Source organism: Drosophila pseudoobscura, chromosome 3 (assembly GCF_009870125.1).
Source record: "Drosophila pseudoobscura strain MV-25-SWS-2005 chromosome 3, UCI_Dpse_MV25, whole genome shotgun sequence".
NCBI lineage: Eukaryota > Metazoa > Arthropoda > Insecta > Diptera > Drosophilidae > Drosophila > Drosophila pseudoobscura.
The window spans coordinates 9,319,199-9,340,376 of NC_046680.1; the positions used below are offsets into that span (position 1 = coordinate 9,319,199).

The 21,178-nt window shown below is 48.6% G+C and overlaps 5 protein-coding genes across 12 annotated transcripts; 1 reads left to right on the plus strand and 4 right to left on the minus strand.

The window, feature by feature from the left end:
• The first annotated feature begins 72 nt into the window (after window positions 1–72).
• Window positions 73–10,505, plus strand: lig (ubiquitin-associated protein-like lingerer). Of its 8 annotated transcripts, none has more exons than XM_033378731.1 (15): window positions 73–179; window positions 1,939–2,335; window positions 2,392–2,566; window positions 2,632–4,064; window positions 4,134–4,567; window positions 4,743–4,835; window positions 4,947–5,051; window positions 5,192–5,298; window positions 5,373–5,791; window positions 6,971–7,105; window positions 7,186–7,311; window positions 7,374–7,625; window positions 7,696–7,851; window positions 8,860–8,892; window positions 9,361–10,191. In XM_033378731.1, exons 2-15 carry the CDS (start codon window positions 1,967–1,969, stop codon window positions 9,457–9,459), a joined length of 3,936 nt encoding a protein of 1,311 aa, XP_033234622.1. In that variant the 5' UTR covers window positions 73–179; window positions 1,939–1,966; the 3' UTR covers window positions 9,460–10,191. The 8 variants fall into 8 exon arrangements, with proteins under 8 accessions (XP_033234622.1, XP_033234623.1, XP_033234624.1 ...); XM_033378733.1 differs by having other exon boundaries at window positions 74–179; window positions 5,373–5,464; window positions 9,361–10,505; XM_001360627.4 differs by having other exon boundaries at window positions 74–179; window positions 5,373–5,887.
• A 41-nt stretch (window positions 10,506–10,546) lies between these two features.
• Window positions 10,547–11,381, minus strand: Vps28 (vacuolar protein sorting 28). The gene has a single exon (XM_001360628.4). The coding sequence runs from the start codon at window positions 11,288–11,290 to the stop codon at window positions 10,655–10,657; it is 636 nt and encodes a 211-aa protein (XP_001360665.2). The 5' UTR covers window positions 11,291–11,381; the 3' UTR covers window positions 10,547–10,654.
• An 898-nt stretch (window positions 11,382–12,279) lies between these two features.
• On the minus strand, window positions 12,280–13,782 carry slv (sugar transporter SWEET1). Its single transcript, XM_001360629.4, has 5 exons — window positions 13,594–13,782; window positions 13,450–13,527; window positions 13,001–13,230; window positions 12,767–12,942; window positions 12,280–12,702 (listed from the first exon to the last, which is right to left on the minus strand). The coding sequence occupies exons 1-5, from the start codon at window positions 13,665–13,667 to the stop codon at window positions 12,583–12,585; spliced, it is 678 nt and encodes a 225-aa protein (XP_001360666.2). The 5' UTR covers window positions 13,668–13,782; the 3' UTR covers window positions 12,280–12,582.
• A 96-nt stretch (window positions 13,783–13,878) lies between these two features.
• LOC26534210 (uncharacterized) lies at window positions 13,879–15,053 on the minus strand. The gene has a single exon (XM_015184073.2). It carries the CDS (start codon window positions 14,810–14,812, stop codon window positions 14,105–14,107), a length of 708 nt encoding a protein of 235 aa, XP_015039559.2. The 5' UTR covers window positions 14,813–15,053; the 3' UTR covers window positions 13,879–14,104.
• A 104-nt stretch (window positions 15,054–15,157) lies between these two features.
• Window positions 15,158–20,722, minus strand: Mdr49 (Multi drug resistance 49). The gene is made up of 8 exons (XM_001360630.4): window positions 20,523–20,722; window positions 19,480–19,626; window positions 19,210–19,403; window positions 18,903–19,148; window positions 17,292–18,835; window positions 16,783–17,225; window positions 16,105–16,713; window positions 15,158–16,039 (listed from the first exon to the last, which is right to left on the minus strand). Exons 2-8 carry the CDS (start codon window positions 19,594–19,596, stop codon window positions 15,290–15,292), a joined length of 3,903 nt encoding a protein of 1,300 aa, XP_001360667.2. The 5' UTR covers window positions 19,597–19,626; window positions 20,523–20,722; the 3' UTR covers window positions 15,158–15,289.
• Between the last annotated feature and the right edge of the window lie 456 nt (window positions 20,723–21,178).

A 21,178-nucleotide genomic window follows, 5' to 3' on the forward strand; every position in this document is an offset into this window, starting at 1 on the left:
TTATACGCTCTTGTGAGTTATCGTTCATTGCGCATTTCTAGACGCTCCACTCGTTGTTGTTGCAACTAGCCGATGATTGCCCTCCTCTATTCGATAGGTATCGCGACAGTGCTCTTTAGCTCCCGCGAGTATATTACAGCACTGTTTCAATATAAGTGCGTTTCTCGGCGCATTTGCAGGTTTGCTCCGTTTTAAAAATTTGTTTACACCTTAAAGTAGCGTGATGAATTCTCGAATTAGATGTTAAAGTGTAGTTGAAGTGCTTGTCCGCCTCTGTGTAGTGTTTTCCTGATGTTTGTCCATATTTTTATGGCGTAAAACTTTGTTGAAAATTCAATACTCGCCGCTGTCTGGAGCGGCAGTGTCGCCGTCAATATAATTACTGTGGCCATAAGTTTACATAAGAGAGAAAGAGTCGGCTATAATGTTTGCAGAAATGGCGTCGAAGTGTGTGCACATGGCCAAGACTTTAGACAATGGCCGGGGCTGCTTATTAATAATTTGAAGCTGAGCTCGCATTTTATCTATTTAAAATGCATTCACAATCTTGAAAGCTATTGGAAATAGTCAAGTTAATTGGAAACTGGCATTACATTTCATATCCAGTGCAGTGTACACCATTTTGTCCGGTTTTTTATTCCGCTTTGTGCGCTTCATTCGGTTTCAATGCCCTCGCATTCAGTGTTGCCGAGTGCCGCGGCATATCTAGTGATGTGTAATTGCGAAATTTGGTTTGAAAAAGTGTGTTTTCCGCACAAATATGCAATTTTACTGCTGTAAATTACTCGAATAGTTTGTGCAAATTATAACATTCTTTATCCGAACAGTTGGTAAATAAATATATCCCACCCGCTGCACGCCGGGCCCACCACTCACACCTGGCAACACCAAGCACTTGGGATAGGATAGTTAGTGCGACAGGGATGCAGCTATGGCAGCTGTAGAAATCCGAGCACAAAAGAAAAAGCAGAAAACCGAAGCGGGGAGGCCAAGAATTTTATAAATCAATTCTTGTCTATGCCCCAAGCTGGCAATTGGCATATTCAAGTAATATTTGTGTCTACTCTTCCCAAATGCTGGGGCCAGCAAAATAAATCTATACATTATACTTAGAGTAGTGAGCGAGAGGCGGTATGCGGACGTGCAAAATGTATGTCCCATGTGAAAAAGTGTATGCGGCAGAGGGGACAAGTGTGTGTGTGTGTGTGTTTATGTGAATATGAATAATGTATGAAAAGGCATTATTCATGACGAGATTTGATAAAACTGCGGTGACAACAAAATTAAATGATTCAGATGCACTTGGTATCGGGGTCGTGCACTGGATCGAAACGGTCTCTCACAATTTACCATTGTCGTCTGTGCACCGTTCTCTTGTGTGTCCAACCCCCCCGGCTAAATACTCCACCGTCAGCAACCACCGATTAGAAAAGCGGACGACGTTTTTCGTTGTGATGCGTCTCGGTCACGTACCCCGCCAACGTCCCGCGACGCTCACTTTGCGTTACCTGTTTTGCCAATACACACACCCCTCCGCCGCTGTCTTCTCTATGGCATTGCTGCTATTACTTCCTCTTTTCACTCCCCCCCTCTTGCATGGTTTGCATTAAATTTTTGTTATTTCTGAATACTTGCTTTGTTTGTGCGTGCGTGTCGCTCTCCCGCTCCGGCTCTCTCATGTCTCTCTCGTGTGTTGTGTGTGTGTGTGTGTGTTTCGTTCTTTTATTCTCTTTGATTAAATGTACATTGAACTCTCATCTGTCGGCGGCTCTCATCATCTCTCTGTTAGCTTTTCCTCTGCCACTTGTTTTACAACTCGTCAAATTTGGCTAGATGAAAATTTAGGGTTTGTCTGGGCGTCACTGGGCAACAACGCTCCTTGATTAGTCTCTGGACTGGAATGCTAATAAGTTCTTGTTGATTTCCTGCCTCTTGCAGCTAACTTGTATATACAGTGTACATAGAGATGAGCACACAAACTCGTTCAGGCGGCGGTGGCGGAGGAGGCGGCAACAGTCGCAGCCAGAAAAAGTCAAATTCCGCCAATGTTGGCGGGGGCACGGCCCACGATGCAGCCCCACATGCAGCAGCGAACAAGAAAGGCGACGCTAATAAGACAGATAAACCAGAGAAGGCCCAGCCCAAGGCCACCACGGAACAGTTGCGCATCGCCCAGATTACCAACAGCACCACAGAGGATCCACAGATCAACGAAAAGGTTACCCTCTTACTGACCATGACTCAACGTTCCGAGGAGGAGGTGTGTTGCGCCCTCAACGAGTGCGACTACGACTTGGAAGCAGCAGCCAACTTCTTGATCGAGGAGCTCCCTCAGGTGAGCGATTCTGCCCCTATAGGAGAGATCCCCTCTCTGAATCTGAATCCTTGCAGGGCGCCTTTGCCAAGTACGAGAAGAAGCGGAAGAGGCCTGCAAGCACTGCTGCCGATGGTGCCGCTGGCGATGGTGAGTGGGCCGATGGCAATGCAAATGCGGACAAGCGCGAAAATACCCGGAACCGCAGCTCGAACCGCGGTGGCGGACGCGGCGGCACTGACAGCCGTGGATGTAAGTATACCTTACACTTTCCTCTCACGCATCCCCCGATTTAATGCTGTTTTCTCTGGCTCCAGGGCGCGGCAGAGAGACCCGCGAGAACGAGCGCAACACTCGCGAATCTCGCGGCGGCGGTGGGGAACGCGGCGGTGAACGTGGTGATGACCGGGCAAACGACAACTATCGCGGCCAGCGCAACGGCGGACGAAGTGCGCCTGGAGGCGGTGGTGGACGCGGCGGCGGCTTCGTTTCACGCTCTGGACGCGGAGGAGGTCGCATGGGAGGTCGTAGCAGTGGCCCACGCGGAGATCGCACCAGTGGCAGCGGTGGCTTTGGAGCAGGACGCAGTAGTAATGCCAACGAGGACCACCACGAGGTTGAGCTCTGGGACAACACCATTGCGCAGAATGCCGAGAAGCAGCAGCCTGGCCAAGACGATTCCTGGGGCGACTGGAACAACGAGGAGTACGAGGGCTCCCTCAAGGACAGCAAAGTGTTCACCACCAGCAATCTGTCCACACAGACGGCCGCCGCCGTGGTCAGCGGAGGAGGTGCCGGTGCCGGTGCAGCATCAAGTACTGGATCTGGGGGCGAGCTTTCGGCCCCGCCAGGACTGGAGCATCATCTGGGCAGCAGTGCCCTGGCCCAACAAGGATCTCATCTGGTATCGTCGGTCGCAGTGGGAACAAGTGTCGAAGACAACAGTGGTAGCAGTGGGCCGCCGGCAACACCGCCGTCAGCGCTGTCGGGCTCGGCCACCACGCCGCTCCTGCAGTACAGCGCCGCTGTCAGCAATCCACCGCCCCAGATGCAGTCGCAGGGCACGCAGCACAGCAGCGGCGGAGGCACTGCCGCTGGTGGTGGGGGCAGCGCTTCATCATCCTTCGTATCCGCCGCATCAGACACATTCACAAGCGCCGCCTCGGCAGCAGCCACGTTAGTGCAGCAGGCCCAGCAGCAGCAACAGCTTCAGCAGACGACTCCCATAAAGCCGTCGGCTACCCTTTCGGTGGAGCAATCTCAGTATTTCAACTCCCTGGCCAGCCAGGGCGTTAGTCCCGGATCCGCTGCCGTGCAGCCAACGCCAGCTGGATATGCCCCAAGCTCTGCCACCGCCTACTCCCAGACGAGTACGAGCGTGGGTGGCGGTGGGGGCGTGGGTGGCAGCCCGTACCCCAGCACGTATGCGAATGTGTTTGGCTCGACAGCTGGTGATCAGTCGCAGCAGCAGACGCAGGTGAGGAGGGCACGCGTCAAGCTGCCGCCTCCCTCGAAGATCCCGGCGACCGCGGTGGAGATGCCCGGCGACAATGCCCTGAACAACATTGGCTACCTGGATGTGCAATTCGGTGCTCTGGACTTTGGCACGGACGACAGCTTCGACTCAATGCCAGAGAAGTTCAACGCGAGCGTCGAGCAGCAGCAGCAGCAGCAGGACGACTATCAGAGCAAGTCTCAGCAGCAGCAGCAGCAGTCGACTCTGACAGCGGGCCTGCAAAGTTCTCAAATTGTGAGTCATGCCCGCCTTGGGCCCATGGAACCCCATGGAACATCTAATCCGCAATCATTTTATCAACAGGGTGATGCCTTAAGTGCTGCCGGCTATGCGGCCCGTTCAACGGCGCAGCAACAGCAGCAGAGTGCTAGCTCGACTGTCGCCAGCAACGCCCTGGATCAACTGACCAAGAACGATCCATACGGGCAGGCAAGCAGTGCGGGCAGTGCCTATCAGAATGCGTACCAGAGCAGTGCGGCCAGTAAGGCGAACAGTGCCTACCAGACGTCGGCGCAGGGGGGCTACAGCAGCTCCAGCTATGCGAATGTCCAGTCGTCGGTGGCGAACAGCTACCAGCAGCAGGGGTATGGCTCGTACCAGCCAAATGTCAACTCCTACCAGCAGCAGCAGACTGTCGCCGGGACGCAGCCTTCCGTGGGTGGTGTTGTGCCCGGAAGTGGGTCAGCGTCAACGCAAAACATTCCGGTCGGAGGAAGTGCCAGCCAGAACAGCTCCAGGTAAGCAGCCCCCGTCGGTTGCTTTGTTGCCATCCGTTGATTTCTAACAACTTATGCCGTTCTGTTGCTCTGTTCTGTTTTCTCTTCTCCTAACACACACGTTCACTGTTTGTTCATTTGCTAATACCTGCCTCAACCCGCCATTGCCTGCCCTGCCCCATGTCGAATGTTGCAGCGGTAATGCCAGCTCCGCGTATCTCACATCGGGATACTCGACGCCACAAAGCGCTTACCAGTCCAGCCAGAGTGTCTATGGCAACAGTAGCGGGTATGTATGGGAATGCTGCTCTCTCTATCCTCCTCCTGCTCCAATATTTTAACACGTGCTCCTTCGTTTTGTTCTGCCCCGACTCCTTCCAATCGCCAATCGCCCATTCAGGTTTGCTGGCAGCGCGAGCAACGCGTCTTCGCAGTACGCCAGCTTTGGTACCAGCGCCAAGCTCAAGGATGCCTCTACAGCCAGCGGCGCCGCGCACTACGACAGGTATGTTGCCCATCCCCGCATGCTGGTGATCCTCAGTTCGCTTACTAAAACCCGACAGGATACAGAACAAGCTGTTGCCGTTTCGAGTTCCCCGGTTCACAGATTAATCAATGCATTGTTTTTAAATTGCCTGTTTTCAGTGTGTCGACGAGCAGCGGCGTGAGTAGCAGCAGCGGCAGCACGGGCAACGGAGCGGCAGGAGCCGTGAGTGGGCAGCCAGGGGTTAACCAGGCGTCTGTGTCGAACAGTGAGTGCAACGGCAGTGGGGATTATTGTCCCTCGGCAGCACGTGATGAATTCTCTTGTTTTGTTCTTCCGCAGATAACAATGTGAGCGGCAGCAGCTCCAACAGCAACGTGACGGCGGGCGTGACCAGCGGCAATGTGGCCGGAGGAGGCGTCAGCCAGAGCGGCGTAAGTAGCGGCGGCGTGGGCGTGGCCGGTGGCAGCGGTAGTGCGTCCAGCGTCGGTGTGAATGTGAACAACAACAATGCCGGCTCGGTGGGAGGAGCGGCGGTCGCTGCCCAAACAGCTGCCGGCACCGCAGCAGTGCTGGCCTCGCTGACCAACAAGAATAGCAGCAGCAGTAACAGCAGCGGCAGCGGCGTTGGCGGTGGCGCCACAACAGCTGGTGGCGTCGGAGGCGCAAGCACCGGCAGTGGCGTCGGCGCTGGTTCTGGTGCTGGTAGTGGTGGTGGCGGTGGCAGCGGCAGCGGCTTGGTGCCCACCAACATCCAAATGGTTAGTCAATATATTCAGACTGGATTGCCATACTATCAGCAACCAGTTTATTCCTACGAGGAATTACAAATGATGCAACAGAGAGTGCCACATGTGGTGAGTTCATGGAGAAAAGCAAAAGCAAAAACCAAACCAAAACCAACAACAAACCAATGTAAACAATCCATCGAATCGAATCGAATCGACTCTAATATCAATATCAATAATCAATCAATTGTATCCGTATCCGTATCCGCACCCGCATAAGCCACAGTCCAAATTCCATTCAATCCACTTGTACGATATAATAAGAACTACTACTACTACTACTCATCGTATTGTATATTCATGATCAAGATAAACGGCTCCCGCGCATCCCAGCAGCTTCGCCTCTAGCAGCAGGAGCTCTGGCTCCGGCTCTGGCTCTCGTTCTACTTCTAACAGATCCGATCCGATCCTCTCCTCAGTGTGCATTGTAACATGTAGCATTTGAACGATGTCTGTGTCTATATCTATTGTCTATGTCTATTTTGTCTGTGTAATGTGTATATATCATCACGATTTCTTTTGCACTTTATTTAAATATTTGTCATACCATATCCGCTTCCACACTCCCTTCATCTCCCAACTTATCTCATTCCGATAAATATTCATAGATCCAGAATTTCCTGGCTCTTTTGCTTTTGTTCTTCCTTGTCATCCCTTTTCTTTGCTTTTTACTCGTACTCCACATAACAATCAATCATGCCAAAAATGAACAAAAAATCTCATGCAAATTAAAAAAAAAAAACAAAAAACTAATTACAAAATTTAAAAATATTTAATTGCTTTAATTTGGGTTTTGTTTTCTTCTTACTAATTTCGCAACCGCATCCTCTCGCCACTCCACTCCACTCCACGCTCCTAACCTGCTCTCTCATACATATATGTATATTTATATTTTCCATATGAATAATTTAAGCATTTAACAACACATCATATTTTTTTCCCATTTCCATTCAAATGCGCTTTGAGGCGGTCCGACCCGCACACAGCTTTGCCAAACTATACAGATTTCACGGATTTGATCTTGATCCAATTGCACAAAAGTCTGGTAAAGCTGCGTCGCGTCATCGGCCATCGGGCCACTTAAACAGACTCGATTCTCCTACTCAGCCTCGACGGCCGGCTAATTTTGTGTGTGTTTTGTGTCGATTGCAGCAGGGATATTACGATCTGAACTACACGCCAACCAGCCTGGGAGCGGGACGCGACAATCTCGGATCTGTGGCGTACTCAACCATGACTGACGGACGCTTTGCCCGCACCGACAATAACTCCAGTCCAGTAAGCAATGTGAGTCCTTAGTTCTGTCGCTAGTTAGACGCGAATGCGGGAATAGTAGCTAAATGTCGCTCAATATCTTTGCCTTGCAGGTGTCTAGCACAATGTCTCAACAGGCGGGCTCAAGTGCACCCATGCTGAATGTTCCTTATGCCTATTTCTATGGTGGCAATGTGATGCCTGGTGGTTTCCAGTACGGCACACCTGCCATTTATCCAGTAATACCTTGAATATATTACTCCATATATGTCCTAATGTATGCAATGTTATTTTTGAATAGCAACAAATACCGACGGCAAACACGGCATCCGGTGGACAGTTCCCGAAGCCATCGTACAGTGCGGGCTACGGCTCAACCAACTACGACACCCTCTCACAGACCACACAGGATTACAGCAAGGGCGGCTACTCGACGAGCGTGAATCAACAAACGAAAACCCAGACGGTTTCCAACCAGCCGCAGGCGGGCACTGCCTCAGACCTGACCTCATCGATGTACGGCAAGGGCCACGTGGCGCTGAACAAGGTTAATGTACGTACAGCTTGGCCAGTCATCCTAGTCGCTCTAACACCCGTTTCCGATTCTCCATTTTCCCCTACAGTCGTATGAGAAGCAGAGTTTCCACTCGGGCACACCGCCACCGTTCAACATGGCCAACACGCAGACAGCGGGCGGTACCTCGGCCCAGCCGTACGGCATGTACTTGCCGATGCCAGCAGCCGGACACCACAATATGATACATCAGCCCATACACCAGGTAGGGTCCGAAATGCAACAAGTGATTGTGGTACAAGGAGGCTGCGAGAATCACATCCTTGAGATTGGGACACATGTTGAAATCAAGAAAGAGCAAATTTGGAGGGATCCTCACTATGACGATGGAGGGACTCACACAGATCAAGATCAAGATTACAACTGCATTTTTGGGGACGAGGGCCAGCCAGAGCTGTCCGACAACCTTCAAGATAATGTCTGCGGAATATCATTCATGGACGACTGCTAGACCTGTCAGAGGGGGGCCTCCATTGAGCTCTAGACCAAATACAGCCCATCAACCAAACACAATCAACAATCCATTTGATTGTGTTCATATCAAATATGCGCTTTACGTTACTCTCTTGGCGGCACACACGCACTCTCTCGAAGACACTTTCATATTGGCTTGGTTTGGTTTTGGTTTTAACTTTATTTTTAGGTTGCAGCATACACAAGTTTTATTCCGCATGTTTCCTTCCCTCTGTAGAACGGAAGGAGGGAATTTTAAATCTCTAGAATCTCTAACAAAATAAACGTACACTGAAAACTTTTGTAAGCCCAAAGACTAACCAACATTCCTCACTAATCCAATCACACTATCATTTTGTAATTCTTTTAAGCATCCATCCACGTGTTTGTACATTGAAAATTTTCTTTATATTTTCTTAACCAAACGTTTGTTGTTTTTTATTTTTCCTTTCTTTTCCTCTAATCTAAGAGCGTATTCTTGACTAACCCAAACATATTTCATGCATTTTCTGATTTTGGTATTTTGTATTTTGATGAAATTTTGCTCGGTATGAGTCTCAAAGGAGTGTAGACTCTATAGAATACGGAATTGAGTATATCTCATCAGTCTCATCAGCCACATCCATTGGGTTGGTTGTTGGGTAGCAAGTGCCAGAGACAGAGAGAGTGAGAGAGAGAAGAGAATTCTAAAATGCATGAAATTGTTCTATTGTATGACCTTTCTTTATAATTTCTTTTGATTTTTTTATGGGACAACTAGATGGACGGCAGGATTCATAGCTCATCCCGCCGGGTAAGTTCCTTTGTTGTAAATCATGTGTAAAAGTTGCTTAATTTCTGGTAAACACGCACTACAACTCGTATCTAACCCCCCACATGCCGTGCCATCCCATCCCATCCCATCCCATCGACTTGTTGTCTCCACCCACATCGGCTCATTTATTCTGTAGTCTGCATGAATCCTCCTCCATAGAAACGACGCCAACTCGTAGCTGAGAAAACTCAAAATGAAATCAAAAGGAAATCAGTTATCGAAAGGCTCTACTTTAATCAGAATCAGAATCATCTCTCATGACCATACCATATCTGCTGTGTAAATAAGTGATATACTATATGTGTACTCTATATGTATGTTAACAATTGTGTATCGATGGCTAAGCTAAGTGGAGACCGGAAGAGGGAGCACTGTTCTTCTGGGAACAGGGAATCGAAAACCTGTTGCTTTTTTTGCTTTATTACTGACCCTCCCATTCTGTTGCAGGACTCGAACAGCGCCGGCCAGCGCCAGCAGTCGAGCAGCCAGTCCAAGTCGGCCGGCAAGCAGGGCTACTCGCCCTCGTACTGGACCGGACAGAACTAGCTTCCGGAGAACACAATCTGGCAGATCGCTCTGCAGCCTGCCGCCTGCCTAGCGAGCGAATTTTATAGCCTCCGCACCACGCCCATACACATTTACAAGAACAATCACAGCTACAACTACAGTATCAGCAATTCGGAAGCGTTGTCCGTAACCAATACAATGACAGCAGAAATAGTGACCACAACAGAAGCCACCGCCGCAACTGGAGTCGCCACAGACGACGCCAACACAACCACGACCCCAGCATCAGCCACCACGCCCAGTCAGTTATTAATGCTTTTCGAGGAGCAGTCACAACCATAGCAGACAGAAGCCCAATTCACACCCCAAACACACACACACACACAACCACAACACACGCCGTTGAAGAGGCGAGCGAGGAGTCGTCGTCTTCATCGGACGATGACTATCTAATATACGAAGATAAGCGATCATACTTTACTTAATAAGAAACGTTTTTACTACGAGCGCACCGAAAAAGGCCACGCCTCCTCCTTCAGCATGCCCATGCCCACAACCAACGCCCATACCATACCCGAGACAGGAGCACAGAGAGGATGTGTGGCACAGGTGCATCTTGGATGCTACTCTCACGGACGCGTGCACGCATGAATGCCACATACATACATACAAAAAAACAAACAAACAAGAAACATACAGCAACATCCGCATAAATATACCAAGTACCATTTTCACATTGCATACAAATAAATCTACAAAGATAAAGAGTAACAATTATTAATTATTAAAGGCGTAAAGCGATGTAACAGATTAGGTGCGTAAGAGGAAACAGAACAGAACAGAGCAGAAACCGAACAGAAAGCAGAACAGCAGAAGAGTAAATTAAAACTACGAGTATATATATTAAAGAGAACTAAAACAAAACAACAAACATTACGTGGATGATAAAGATAAAGCGAAAGAAAACAAAACAAACAACAATTATTGTAATCGGTTTAAACTTATATGTATAATTATAACCTTAATATTTAAACTAAATACAAAAAAGAAGATACGATTAAATCCAAACAAATGCAAATCTTTTACCCATTTTTGTTTATCTGGAATGGAATAAAGACCACAGAGCTTTTATACACGAATAAACACGTTTTAATGTGGAATATAATATACTAATTTATTTTACATTTAGAGATACACTTGGAGGCTAAGAAACGAACAATGGCTAACGACCCGACTACTGGCTGTGCAACAGTTTGTTGAAGTCCGCGTAGGCCGACTCCAAGTCGAAGAGGAACTGACGCACTTGACCCTCGGTCAGCTCATCCGATGCCTGCATTTCGTTCAAGCTGCCCAGCCACTTGTCGACCTTTTGCTTGGCATCAAAGTCTTCGGGAATAAGGGACAGGCGATTCATGTTGTCAGCCAGGTCTTTCACATCGGGCTGCAGGGCGTCCATAGTGTTGATCTGTAGACGCAGCTTATCCATAATCGTTATGAACAGGGAGACAATCTCGGCAATGCACTTGGATGTGTTTCCCTTGTCGTCGCGTATGGTGATAGGGCGATCCTCCCGAATGCGCTCTAGCGCTGCTGGGCAGTCCAGACGGAACTTCTTGACGAACGTCTCCACTGAGGGGAACTCGTCGCACTGCACCTGCTTGAAGGCAATCTTGTACTGTACCAAGTACTTGGAGCACGCAGCCGTGTACTCCTGCGGCGTAATGCAGTCCCGAATGTAGGCCTTCTCCAGCTGCTGGATTGTGTTTATAATGGCGTACAAATCCGCCATGTTGTCGTACCTCTCACGCTCGCGGGCATTGCGATGGAGCTTCACCTCCTCGTACAGCTCAGGACTTTGTTCTTGCATCATTTTGAATGCCGAGATTCGAATTTTAATAATAAGTACGGATATTTCAACAAAAGAACACTGTGATTCGTCATACGATTAGTCGATAATAAATCGACAATCGGTATAGCCCACATAACCCCCCTATGTTTAAACCGTTCAACGACTTGAGGTAAATGGCGGCAAATATTTCTGATGGTAAATTCTTCTTGTAGATCCATGCCATATTTTCTCTGACCTTAAAAAATAACACGATTTCTTTCATCTGAGCTGCGCTAACATGATTCAATTTTCATTATTTTCGATGCAATATTAAAATACCCCCCGGCTTACAATGGGTTAATCGTCCTCGCCCACAAAATTTTCTTGGCGAGAGCAAAAGAGATTTGAAGAGAGCAAAAAGAGACGAGTGGTGCGCGCCAAATAAAAATTGTTTGAAATGCGCGACAAGGATTTAAATCCAATCCATTGGAATAAATTATGCACGCAAGCACGATTTGAGAGCGAAAATAATAATAATAATAAAAAGAACGCAGTGATTCTTCATAGAGTTGGTAAAAGAAACGATAGTGCTAGGCGATTAGGCGATCGTCGGATGTTTCGGAAGCGCAAAATATTTCAGTTAGTAAAAAAATTATGGCTCTAGTGGGTTGATTTTTTACATATGGATTTCTGCCTATATTTACATACATATTTTTCGGTGAATGCCGTATGTGTTTTAAAGTATATTATATATATTATTATATTATGTTACTGATTGCACTCATTCCGGCTGTCTGGATACCGGCGCTACGACAGATCGCCGGCAATTGAATGAACTAATTATTAACTATATCGCTATAGCCCCGCTTTTTCTTGTCCGATCTGGGCGTGTCACGCCTTCTTGCAATCGGGAGATCATTTGAACCAAGATTGATGATCGCTTGGAGTCAGATTTCCTTCAAGGACAATGTTCGGGGAATCAATTTACAATCAAGTTGATAAATTAGATTGCTCTATAACACATACATATATAACTTTTTTCGAAAACATTACAGCGTTTTATTCTTTAAGCAAGGACATAATGTACAGGATAAATCCTGATGGGCGCCAAAGATCAGCATAGTGATGTAAGTACACACTTTTGAGACAAATAATTTAATAAATACTTTAAAATATACAATCACTATTACGTACATATGTCTATAGTAAATAAGCAAGCAGCATATCCGGCCCGCTATACTTCCCGTATATTAAAATATACATACATATATCCTGCATGAGACGTGCTCTTATGCCAGGGGCGCATTTCCATATAACCCACATCCACTTAGTCTCTAAAATGGCACAGCCTGCTCGACTAGCTTATAGCCCTGCCCAGAGTAACTGCGTGGCGGGTACACAACGAACAGACTCAGCTGCAGCATGGACAAGAGGCAGCCGAGAAAGTTGGGTATCTAAAGTAAAGTAGATGTTTGCCGTTAATAATATATGTCTGGGGAATCATGAGAAAATAGGTACCTGGATAAACGAGTCCGATATGAGAATGCCGTAGATTAGCCACTGCAGGCTGACCAAGAAGGATGTGGCTATAAGGGGCAGTGGTAGGCTCTCAGAGTTTTTCGCCCGAATGACGTGCAGCAGAGTGGCCAGGGGGGCAGCAAAGAAACACACGGTGACAATACAGCAGAAAATTCCTGAAAAAGAAAAATTTTATTTGATTAATGTAATCATAGGTTCGGATACCTTTTATACCTGTAATGCGTATCATTTCGTCGCGCTGGTCTGCCAGTCGATTGGTATATACGACGACTGCAATCAGTACGGCAAGAACGAATGCAAATTGCCTAACGAAGGCACGTTTGTTCACAGTGAAGACATAGTAGATCAGCGTGTATATCAGAAAGAGTGTTGATCCAATTATGTTGACCAAAACAATGCTCTGCTCTTCGGTTAGAACGCCGTAACGCAGCCAAAAGCTACAGCTGTTAAAACAAATGGCATTTATTTAAATTGTTAAAGGCGTGAAAGCGTTCATCAGGTGCATCCAACCCTGCGACGCAACAGTAGCCAATGTATCTCTTGACGTGTTCCACGAACGCAATCAACTCTTGCCCGACAACGACAACCGCAACAAATTTAAATTTATCATAGGATGTCGAGCCATGTGGCCGGCAATGGCAACGTCGACAGTTTATACTTACGATAAGAAGCCGCAAATGAATGGAACTCCGGAAGAGTCGCCAGTGCTCTTCTTCTGTATGTACTTGCGGCATATCATGCTACATGAAAACAAATCGTTAGTTCTAATTGCTTCAAAAACAAATACATAAATTGGAAATACTTACGCGCCGGACAGAAACTGAAATACGGTGCTGATCACCGCCGTTGTGGACAGCAGCTCATAGGCCACCGCCGACATAGTTCTCTTTCTGTTTTTTGCTAGTTATATATTCAAGCTTAACTATTTAAGATAATAATTTACGCGTATGCACAACGTCAACAAAAAATTAAACAGCTGCAGCTGAGATGGAATATAACATATCGCATCGAAATCATCGATATATCGATAGTCGTTTTGTGCATGGCACAATTAAAACAGGTAGGGAGAAATTTTGATCTACCATTGAATGTACCGTTCGTTAAATAATATATTCTATTGATACTAAATTCTAAATATGTTGCATTGTATAATTTATATTATATTTAATTAGGTGCAAGCAAATGACACAAATATATATTTTAACCGACCCCCACCACCCCCCTCATCAAGTTCTTAACAAATTTTAGTTTAAAAATGCACATTCCCATGCCCGCTTATTCTAGGACATAAGACACAATCAATCCTCCGGCACACATTCAAGTGTACATTCGATCAGCCCATTCCGTCATATTCTTGGGAATATGGACAATGTCGTCAAAATAGCTGGAAAGTTCATTGACGTTTACATTATCCGAAGAGTCACTTCCGCTATTTAGATTTTTGCACTCTTGAGTCAGTTCATTAAAATTGTAGGGATTACTGGAAACGGTTCTCCCATTGCATATCAAATCGCTGTTCACCCAGTTTTCCGGGCCATCCATTTCCGCCAGATTACTCTGGGCCCAGTCATATCCCTCAGCCTTCGGTGTATTTTCCACATTGTGCAATGACGAATTCTTGAGCGCCCAAACCGAATCATTAGATTGAAGGACAGGTACAGGAAAGGATGGATGCCGCTGGAAAGAATTGCCTTGAGGAAATTCATGTGAGTAAATCTTCAGTTTGTCCAGCTCGACCGAAAGATCAACCCGGCCAGAGATAGCTGCTTCAGGACCATGCTCCTTCTTTTGCTGCAGATAGTGGTTATTGCTCGCTACCAACCCGAGATTGATTATATTTTCGCACTCTTGAAACAGGACTTTGAAATCGTACGAATGTCTGGAATCAGCTGTCCTCTCGGTTGACCCATAGTATTCCGCCCAGTTTTCGGAGCATTCCATTGCCGTCTGGTTTCTATGGACCCACTCATATTCCCCAGCATTCGATGTGTTATCCACATATTGCAATGAGGAATGTCTTAGCATACCGACTGCCGAATTGTTAGCAAGACCAGAAGTGTTCTGGCGTGATGGGTGCTGTCTTCGTCCTGTACCACTCTCCTAATGGATGTCCTTGAATGTGCAAGTTGGCGTGTTCGTGTGACGATGACTTCAACGCTTCATCCGTTGAGTAAATTTTAAGTTTTAAGTTTTAATTTTAATTTTAAGGACAAATTATTATGTGTAGTGTAGAAGCCCAGATGTGTTTTCAGTGAGAGATACACAAATTCAAGGGCCTACTAGCACGGTAAAGCTAACTTCAAGTATGACTGAAAAAGGTCAGTCAAAGGAACATCCCATTTCGTGTATGGGATAACAACAACAATGTAATTTTAACCTACACATTTTCGCACCTTGGCATGCACCTTGGTCTATTTCGAAACTTTTCTGTTTATTTATTCTATTCGTATCTAATTTCCTATTACTCTAATTTACACACTAAATAATGCCGATGGGTGTGGTTTATCCCGCCACCTGCTGCATCAGGTAGAGATTAGCGTATATGCGATTCAGAGCCATCAGCTCTTCATGCGTTCCATGCTCAACGACCACACCTCTCTTGAGGACGCAGATCAGGTCCGCGTTCCGTACTGTGGTTAGGCGGTGGGCAATCGTGAGACAGGTACGTCCAGAACGAGCCTCGTCCAGGGCCTGCTGAACAACCTTCTCGCTCTCCAGATCCAGAGCAGATGTGGCCTCGTCAAGTATCAGAATCTTGGGATTTCTCACCAGAGCCCGGGCAATGGCAATGCGCTGCTTCTGGCCTCCAGAGAGCTGCGACGATTTGCCAAGCCGCGTCTCGTAGCCCTGCGGCAAAGAGCTGACAAAGTTGTGGATGTTGGACTTTTTGGCCGCTTCGATGATCTCCTGCATGGAGACCTCGTCCCGGAAGTTGTTCCCGTACGCAATGTTCTCGGCAATAGTGCGGTCGAAGAGCACGGGTTCCTGCGAGACCAGCCCCAGCTTGGAGCGCAGCGTGTCCAGAGGGAAGTCTGTGCTCGGCACTCCACTGAGATTCACCGATCCGGAGACGGGGTCATAATAGCGGAGCAGCAGCTGCACGCAGGTCGATTTGCCAGAACCTGACGGACCTACAAGAGCCACAGTCGTCGACTTCTTGATGGAGAGATTCAGGTTCTGCAGTATGGGAGTCCCCTTCCGGGTCGGATACTCAAAGCCCACGTTCTCGTACACAATGTCGCCCTCAGATTTCTAGAATAATAACAATCCCAGATGTCAGAACCCATGAAAAAGGTAATGGGTCGGAAAGAACTCACCTCCACGGTGTTGTAGGGATTCTCTGGCGGATTGGGTTGAGTGGAGTTGCTCTTAAACAGCTCCATGAGGCGGCCAGCGGAAAGGATGGCATCGTTCACGTTCGGGGCATAGGCCAACGCCTGGCCCAGCATCCAAGAACCGAAGATCAGGGCTTCCGCCACCTTTATAATGTCCTCATAATTGATAGCCTCATCGGCCACGAGCAGTCCACCGTAGTACATGGATATGCCATAGGCCAGGAAGGGAGCCGCCTGTCCCAGCGCAAAGACCACGCCACGGAAACGAACCTTGCGACGACAGGCAACATCCACGTTGTCGATCTGTTGTACGTAGGTTTCCAGGATGCGACGCTCCAGGTTCAGTCCGTTCACAGTCCGAATGTTGGTTATTGCCTCCACAGCCACCTGCGAAGCCTCCTCGACGGCCGCCTTGGCTGACTGGGCGCTCTTCATGATGAAGCGACCTTCCAGGTACACCGACAGGCAGACAAGCGGCAGGGTGACCAGCGTGAGAAGCGTCTGTTGCCAAGAGAAGACAAAACCTACGACCATGCCGATGCCCAAAGTGGAGACGGCTTGCAGCATGACTCCAACGCGAGCACCGGTAGCCTGTAACCACGTGAGGATTGGGAGGATTAGCAGGATTCGCCAGACACACCGCGTACTCTGCTAACTTACCCCCTGTACGTTGGAGCAGTCACTGGCCAGGCGGGAGCACAGCGCACCCACCGAGTTCCGCTCATCGTCGAAGTAGGCAATGTCCTGGGACACAATTGTGCCGAAAGCCATGTTCCGCAGCCTGGTAGTCATCTTCACGCCCGCCGTAGTAAACATGTAGGTCTGTAGCATGGTCCCCAGTCCAGCCAGCACACCGATCCCGATGAAGATGCACGATATGTTGATGACCTCGGCACGTACCACGTCGTCGTCTCCGTTGGCGAGCACCCCGAAGAAGTCACCGAAGAAAAGGCCCCACAGCGGGAAGGTTGCTCCATGCAAAACCGAGGCAATGCACCCGACCACAATGAAGCGCCACTCGGGGGCATTCAGCCTCATCAGCTGCGTGAAGGAAAACTTGGGAGCCTCCGGCTTCTGCTTCTTGCTGCGACGCTGCGAGCGACCTGCAAAATGGAAAGACGGTTGATGGTTATCCTTTGGGCTCCCGCATCACTAGCTCGTTAATTTACGTTTGCGACGGGTGCTGGCGCGGCTGAATCCACTTTCCCTGCTGGTCCCCGCTTCCAGTTCTGGCTCATCATCATCGGTTTCGTCATCCTCCTCCTCTTCGGAGAGGTTCTGTGCCTTTTGGAGGGCTCGATCTCCGGTCTCCTCCTCTTCCGTGGTCTCCTTCCGCCGGGTAATGTTCACCAACTCGCAGTACAGGCCACGTTGCTGCATGAGCTCCTCGTGGGTGCCCTGCTCGGCCACCACTCCGTTCTTAACGAACACGATCTTATCGGCATTCGTGATGGTCGACAGGCGATGGGCCACCACCAGAGTTGTGGGTCCTTGGCTGGCCAGCTCCAGGGCGCTCTGCACCCGTTTCTCTGATGTGGGATCCAGGGCGGACGTTGCCTCGTCGAGGAGCAGGATCTGCGGCTTCCGCACCAGCGCTCGGGCAATAGCGATGCGTTGCTTCTGCCCGCCCGAAATCTGGGCGCCCTTCTCGCCCACATGGGTGTCGTAACCCTTGGGCAGTTTGCTGATGAAATCGTGACAGTTGGCGGCACGTGCCGCCCGCTCTATGTCCGCCTGTGTGGCTTCCGGGTGGGAATAGCGGATGTTCTCGCCGATGGTGGTGGCAAACAGAACCGGTTCCTGGCCAACGATGCCGATCTGCGAGCGCAGCCAGCCAACATTCAAAGAGCGCAGATCCCGTCCATCCAGTTTGACGCTCCCCTGCTCGGGGTCGTAGAACCGCTGCATCAGCTGGATCATCGTGCTCTTGCCGCAGCCCGATGCACCGACGAAGGCCACCGTCTGGCCCGGCTCCACGTCCACGGTCAGGCCCTTGAGGATTTGGACATCTGGTCGGGCAGGATAGCGGAAGTGAATGTTCTCGAAGCGGATGCGTCCCGTGATGCTGTCTGGCTTAGCCCCCATCTCGACCATGGGATCGATCTGGGACTGGCGATCGATGATTCTGAATAGGTTTTGTCCAGCGGCAGTGGCCACTGCCATCGAGTCGACGTGCGGCGAGGCGAAACCGAGATTCTGAGCTCCCATAATGACAGCAAACAGGACGATGACAAGGACCGCAGGTGTATACTGGCGGTCCTCGAGGTTGCGATCCTCCAGAATGAGCTTCGATCCGTACCAAATGGCCAGGGCCATGCAAAGGTAGATAATCAGCCAGGTGGCAGCACCGCCCAGGCCCGTGTAGAGACCCTTCTTGCGGCCTGTGTTCTCGGCGGGGATCAGTAGCTTGCCAAAACGATCCTTCTCCTTCTTTTGCCCGCTAAAGGCGAACACGGTGCGAATTCCGCTAAACACCTCCTCGGCCACATTGCTGGCGTTCGAGTAAGCCTTGAGCTCTTTTTCGGCTAGGGTGCCCTGCATCTTGCCCACCACTGTGCCGGCGATGATGATCAAGGGACAGCACCCGACAATCACCAGTGTGAGGCCCCAGCCGTAGAAGAACGAAGCAACGATGCCGACGACGAATGTCATGAACAGAAAGGTGACTATCACCACCTTCTCGCCGATTCCCTCCTTCAGCTTGTCCAGATCCCTGCAGAACAGTCAGTCAGTGGTCAGCTTGGCTGGGATCAACTTCATTCGGATGCGATTCAACTTACTCTGTCATCTTGCTGGCGAAGTTGGTACCGGAGGTGGTGTCGTACCACGTAATGTCCTGCCGCAGCATGGCCTCCAGGAACACCTTGCGGATGCGAACGATCTGGTTTAGCGCCACCCGGTTGGCAATGTCAACGGCTAGGGTGATGAGCACGAACATGGCGACCGATCCCACAAGACTTCCTACACCGAAGGCGATGGAGTCATCGATGATGGCCTGCTGATTCTCCTCCTTGCTGGCGTTCGTCCTGCAATAGATTTAAGCTAGATTAGGACTACTCCTGGGGACGGACTCTTCTCCGGACTTACAGTCGCTTTCCGCCTCCGAACATTGCCAGCGCGAATGTGGGCGAGGAGGTGCCCACTCTCACTGTGCGGTCAACGAGCAGGGACGTGAACTCTCCGTAGATGATCATGAAGAAGGGAATGAATGCTGATGCGACGGCAGCCACCACGATGCTGAACCCGATCAGCACTCGCTCGAACCTGGTGGAGTATCTGAACTGCAGATTGGAGGAGAACAAGCTCGATATTGAACGATATTCCATTTGCATGCTGATTGCATTCGGGGGCTCTCACCATATCCAGGTAGTTGTACTTCTTTTCTGTATTTTGCTGGACAGCTCCATCCTGTGCCAGGAAATCCCCCACTTGGGGCAGCTGCGATTCCTCCTTTTTCGTTGTTTTGAGATCCATTTTGTTGTTTGGGACTTTTGAAAATCAAACCTGTAAGCAAGGGGATTGGGTCGAGGTTAAACAAGGCTAACAAACACCTATTTGTTGTTGGTTTGAAACAAGGAATATTTTCTAGGTTGGATTTTAACAATAAAACAATCAGTATTGACTTATGTATTTGGTTCAGTGACCCACCAATGTATCTGTATGTATGCCTCAAAATCTTCTCGAGCTGATTGCCAAACGAGCAATAAATGCCACTGTAAAGTACTATCTTGAAGTCTAACTAATTTAAGGTTTATTGCAACAATAATATTGATGGCATTGGCTGGTCATTTCAAAAGGTCTCGGTGGTTAGTCTCCAAGTCTTTTGTAAAAAGGAAATATCATGCCAACGACTTTATATGCTCCTCCACTTCGATGACAATTTGAATTTGAAACTGATAAGCTTTATATTGAATATATCCGAAAATTATAGGTATTTATTTGAACAGGTCACTTTTATTGTTCAATTTTTGCATCTTTTTAAGACGTAGAAATACTTGGATAAGTTCTGTAATTACTTATTTATTTATGTATTAGTTTATTTATTCATATTGAATATGCATATTGATATATGCGAAGCACGAGCACAGATCGAACCCGCAAAGTGCAAGCACTGATTAAAAAGTGAGAACCATTTTCCCAAGTCAATTTAAGGAAATTAGTCTGATTGCGCAAATGAAAAAGCATCCATATATTAATAAATTAACAACAATTGGAAAGTGGGATATTTTCTCGTTCATTACGATTCTCAATTGACAATTGTCGATCTCCGCGCACAGCTTTACACTCTCCTCTATACTCTAGACTCTATACTCTGGACAGATCTATGTACACATGTATATATGGGTTCCCCAGATTGCAAACACTCCTCAGAGATTTCACTCCCCAATTTGGACACTTACGCAGCACGTGCCGATTTTTCGGACGGCAATCAACGACGGACTGATTGGACGGGACGCGTCGGTTCGTTTCACGTTCTGTATCTTTGGCACGAGTATGGTATGGTATGCTCCGTGCCAGACTATCACTTGGTCAAGTGCAAGAGCAGGGTAGAGGCTGGCGTCTGGAGTCAGCGAGCGCGCGATTTGAACTGGACGAGTCCCAGTCAATTGGTTGCGACGACAGCTCGGTTTCAGATCTCGGGTCGGCATCGGCATCGGAGACCGCAATAAACACGATCGTATAATTTAATCGGTGCTCCCCCTGGCAACCGCCGTCGCGACGGACGCGCTCCAATTGGGGGAGCAATACTCATTCCTGGTTCGGTCCTGACTGGTAAACAGTTTCAAGCCAAACAAAAACAGTTCGACGAGTGATTATAGTCCCCACATGCAGATTAGGTAGATTAGATAGACTCGGATAGACGACTCTGCTCTGCTCGGCTCGGCTCTCCTCTGCTCTCGGTTCGTTCAGGTCTGGTCTTATTGGAGGCATAACCTGTTTGTCTGTTTACCCACCAAATGAAACCCGCTTGCATTCTGGAGAGGAGGCTGGGCTGGCTTTGGCTCTGGCTCTGGCTCTGGCTGGGAGTAAGCGCGTATTCCAATTCCATTTGCGT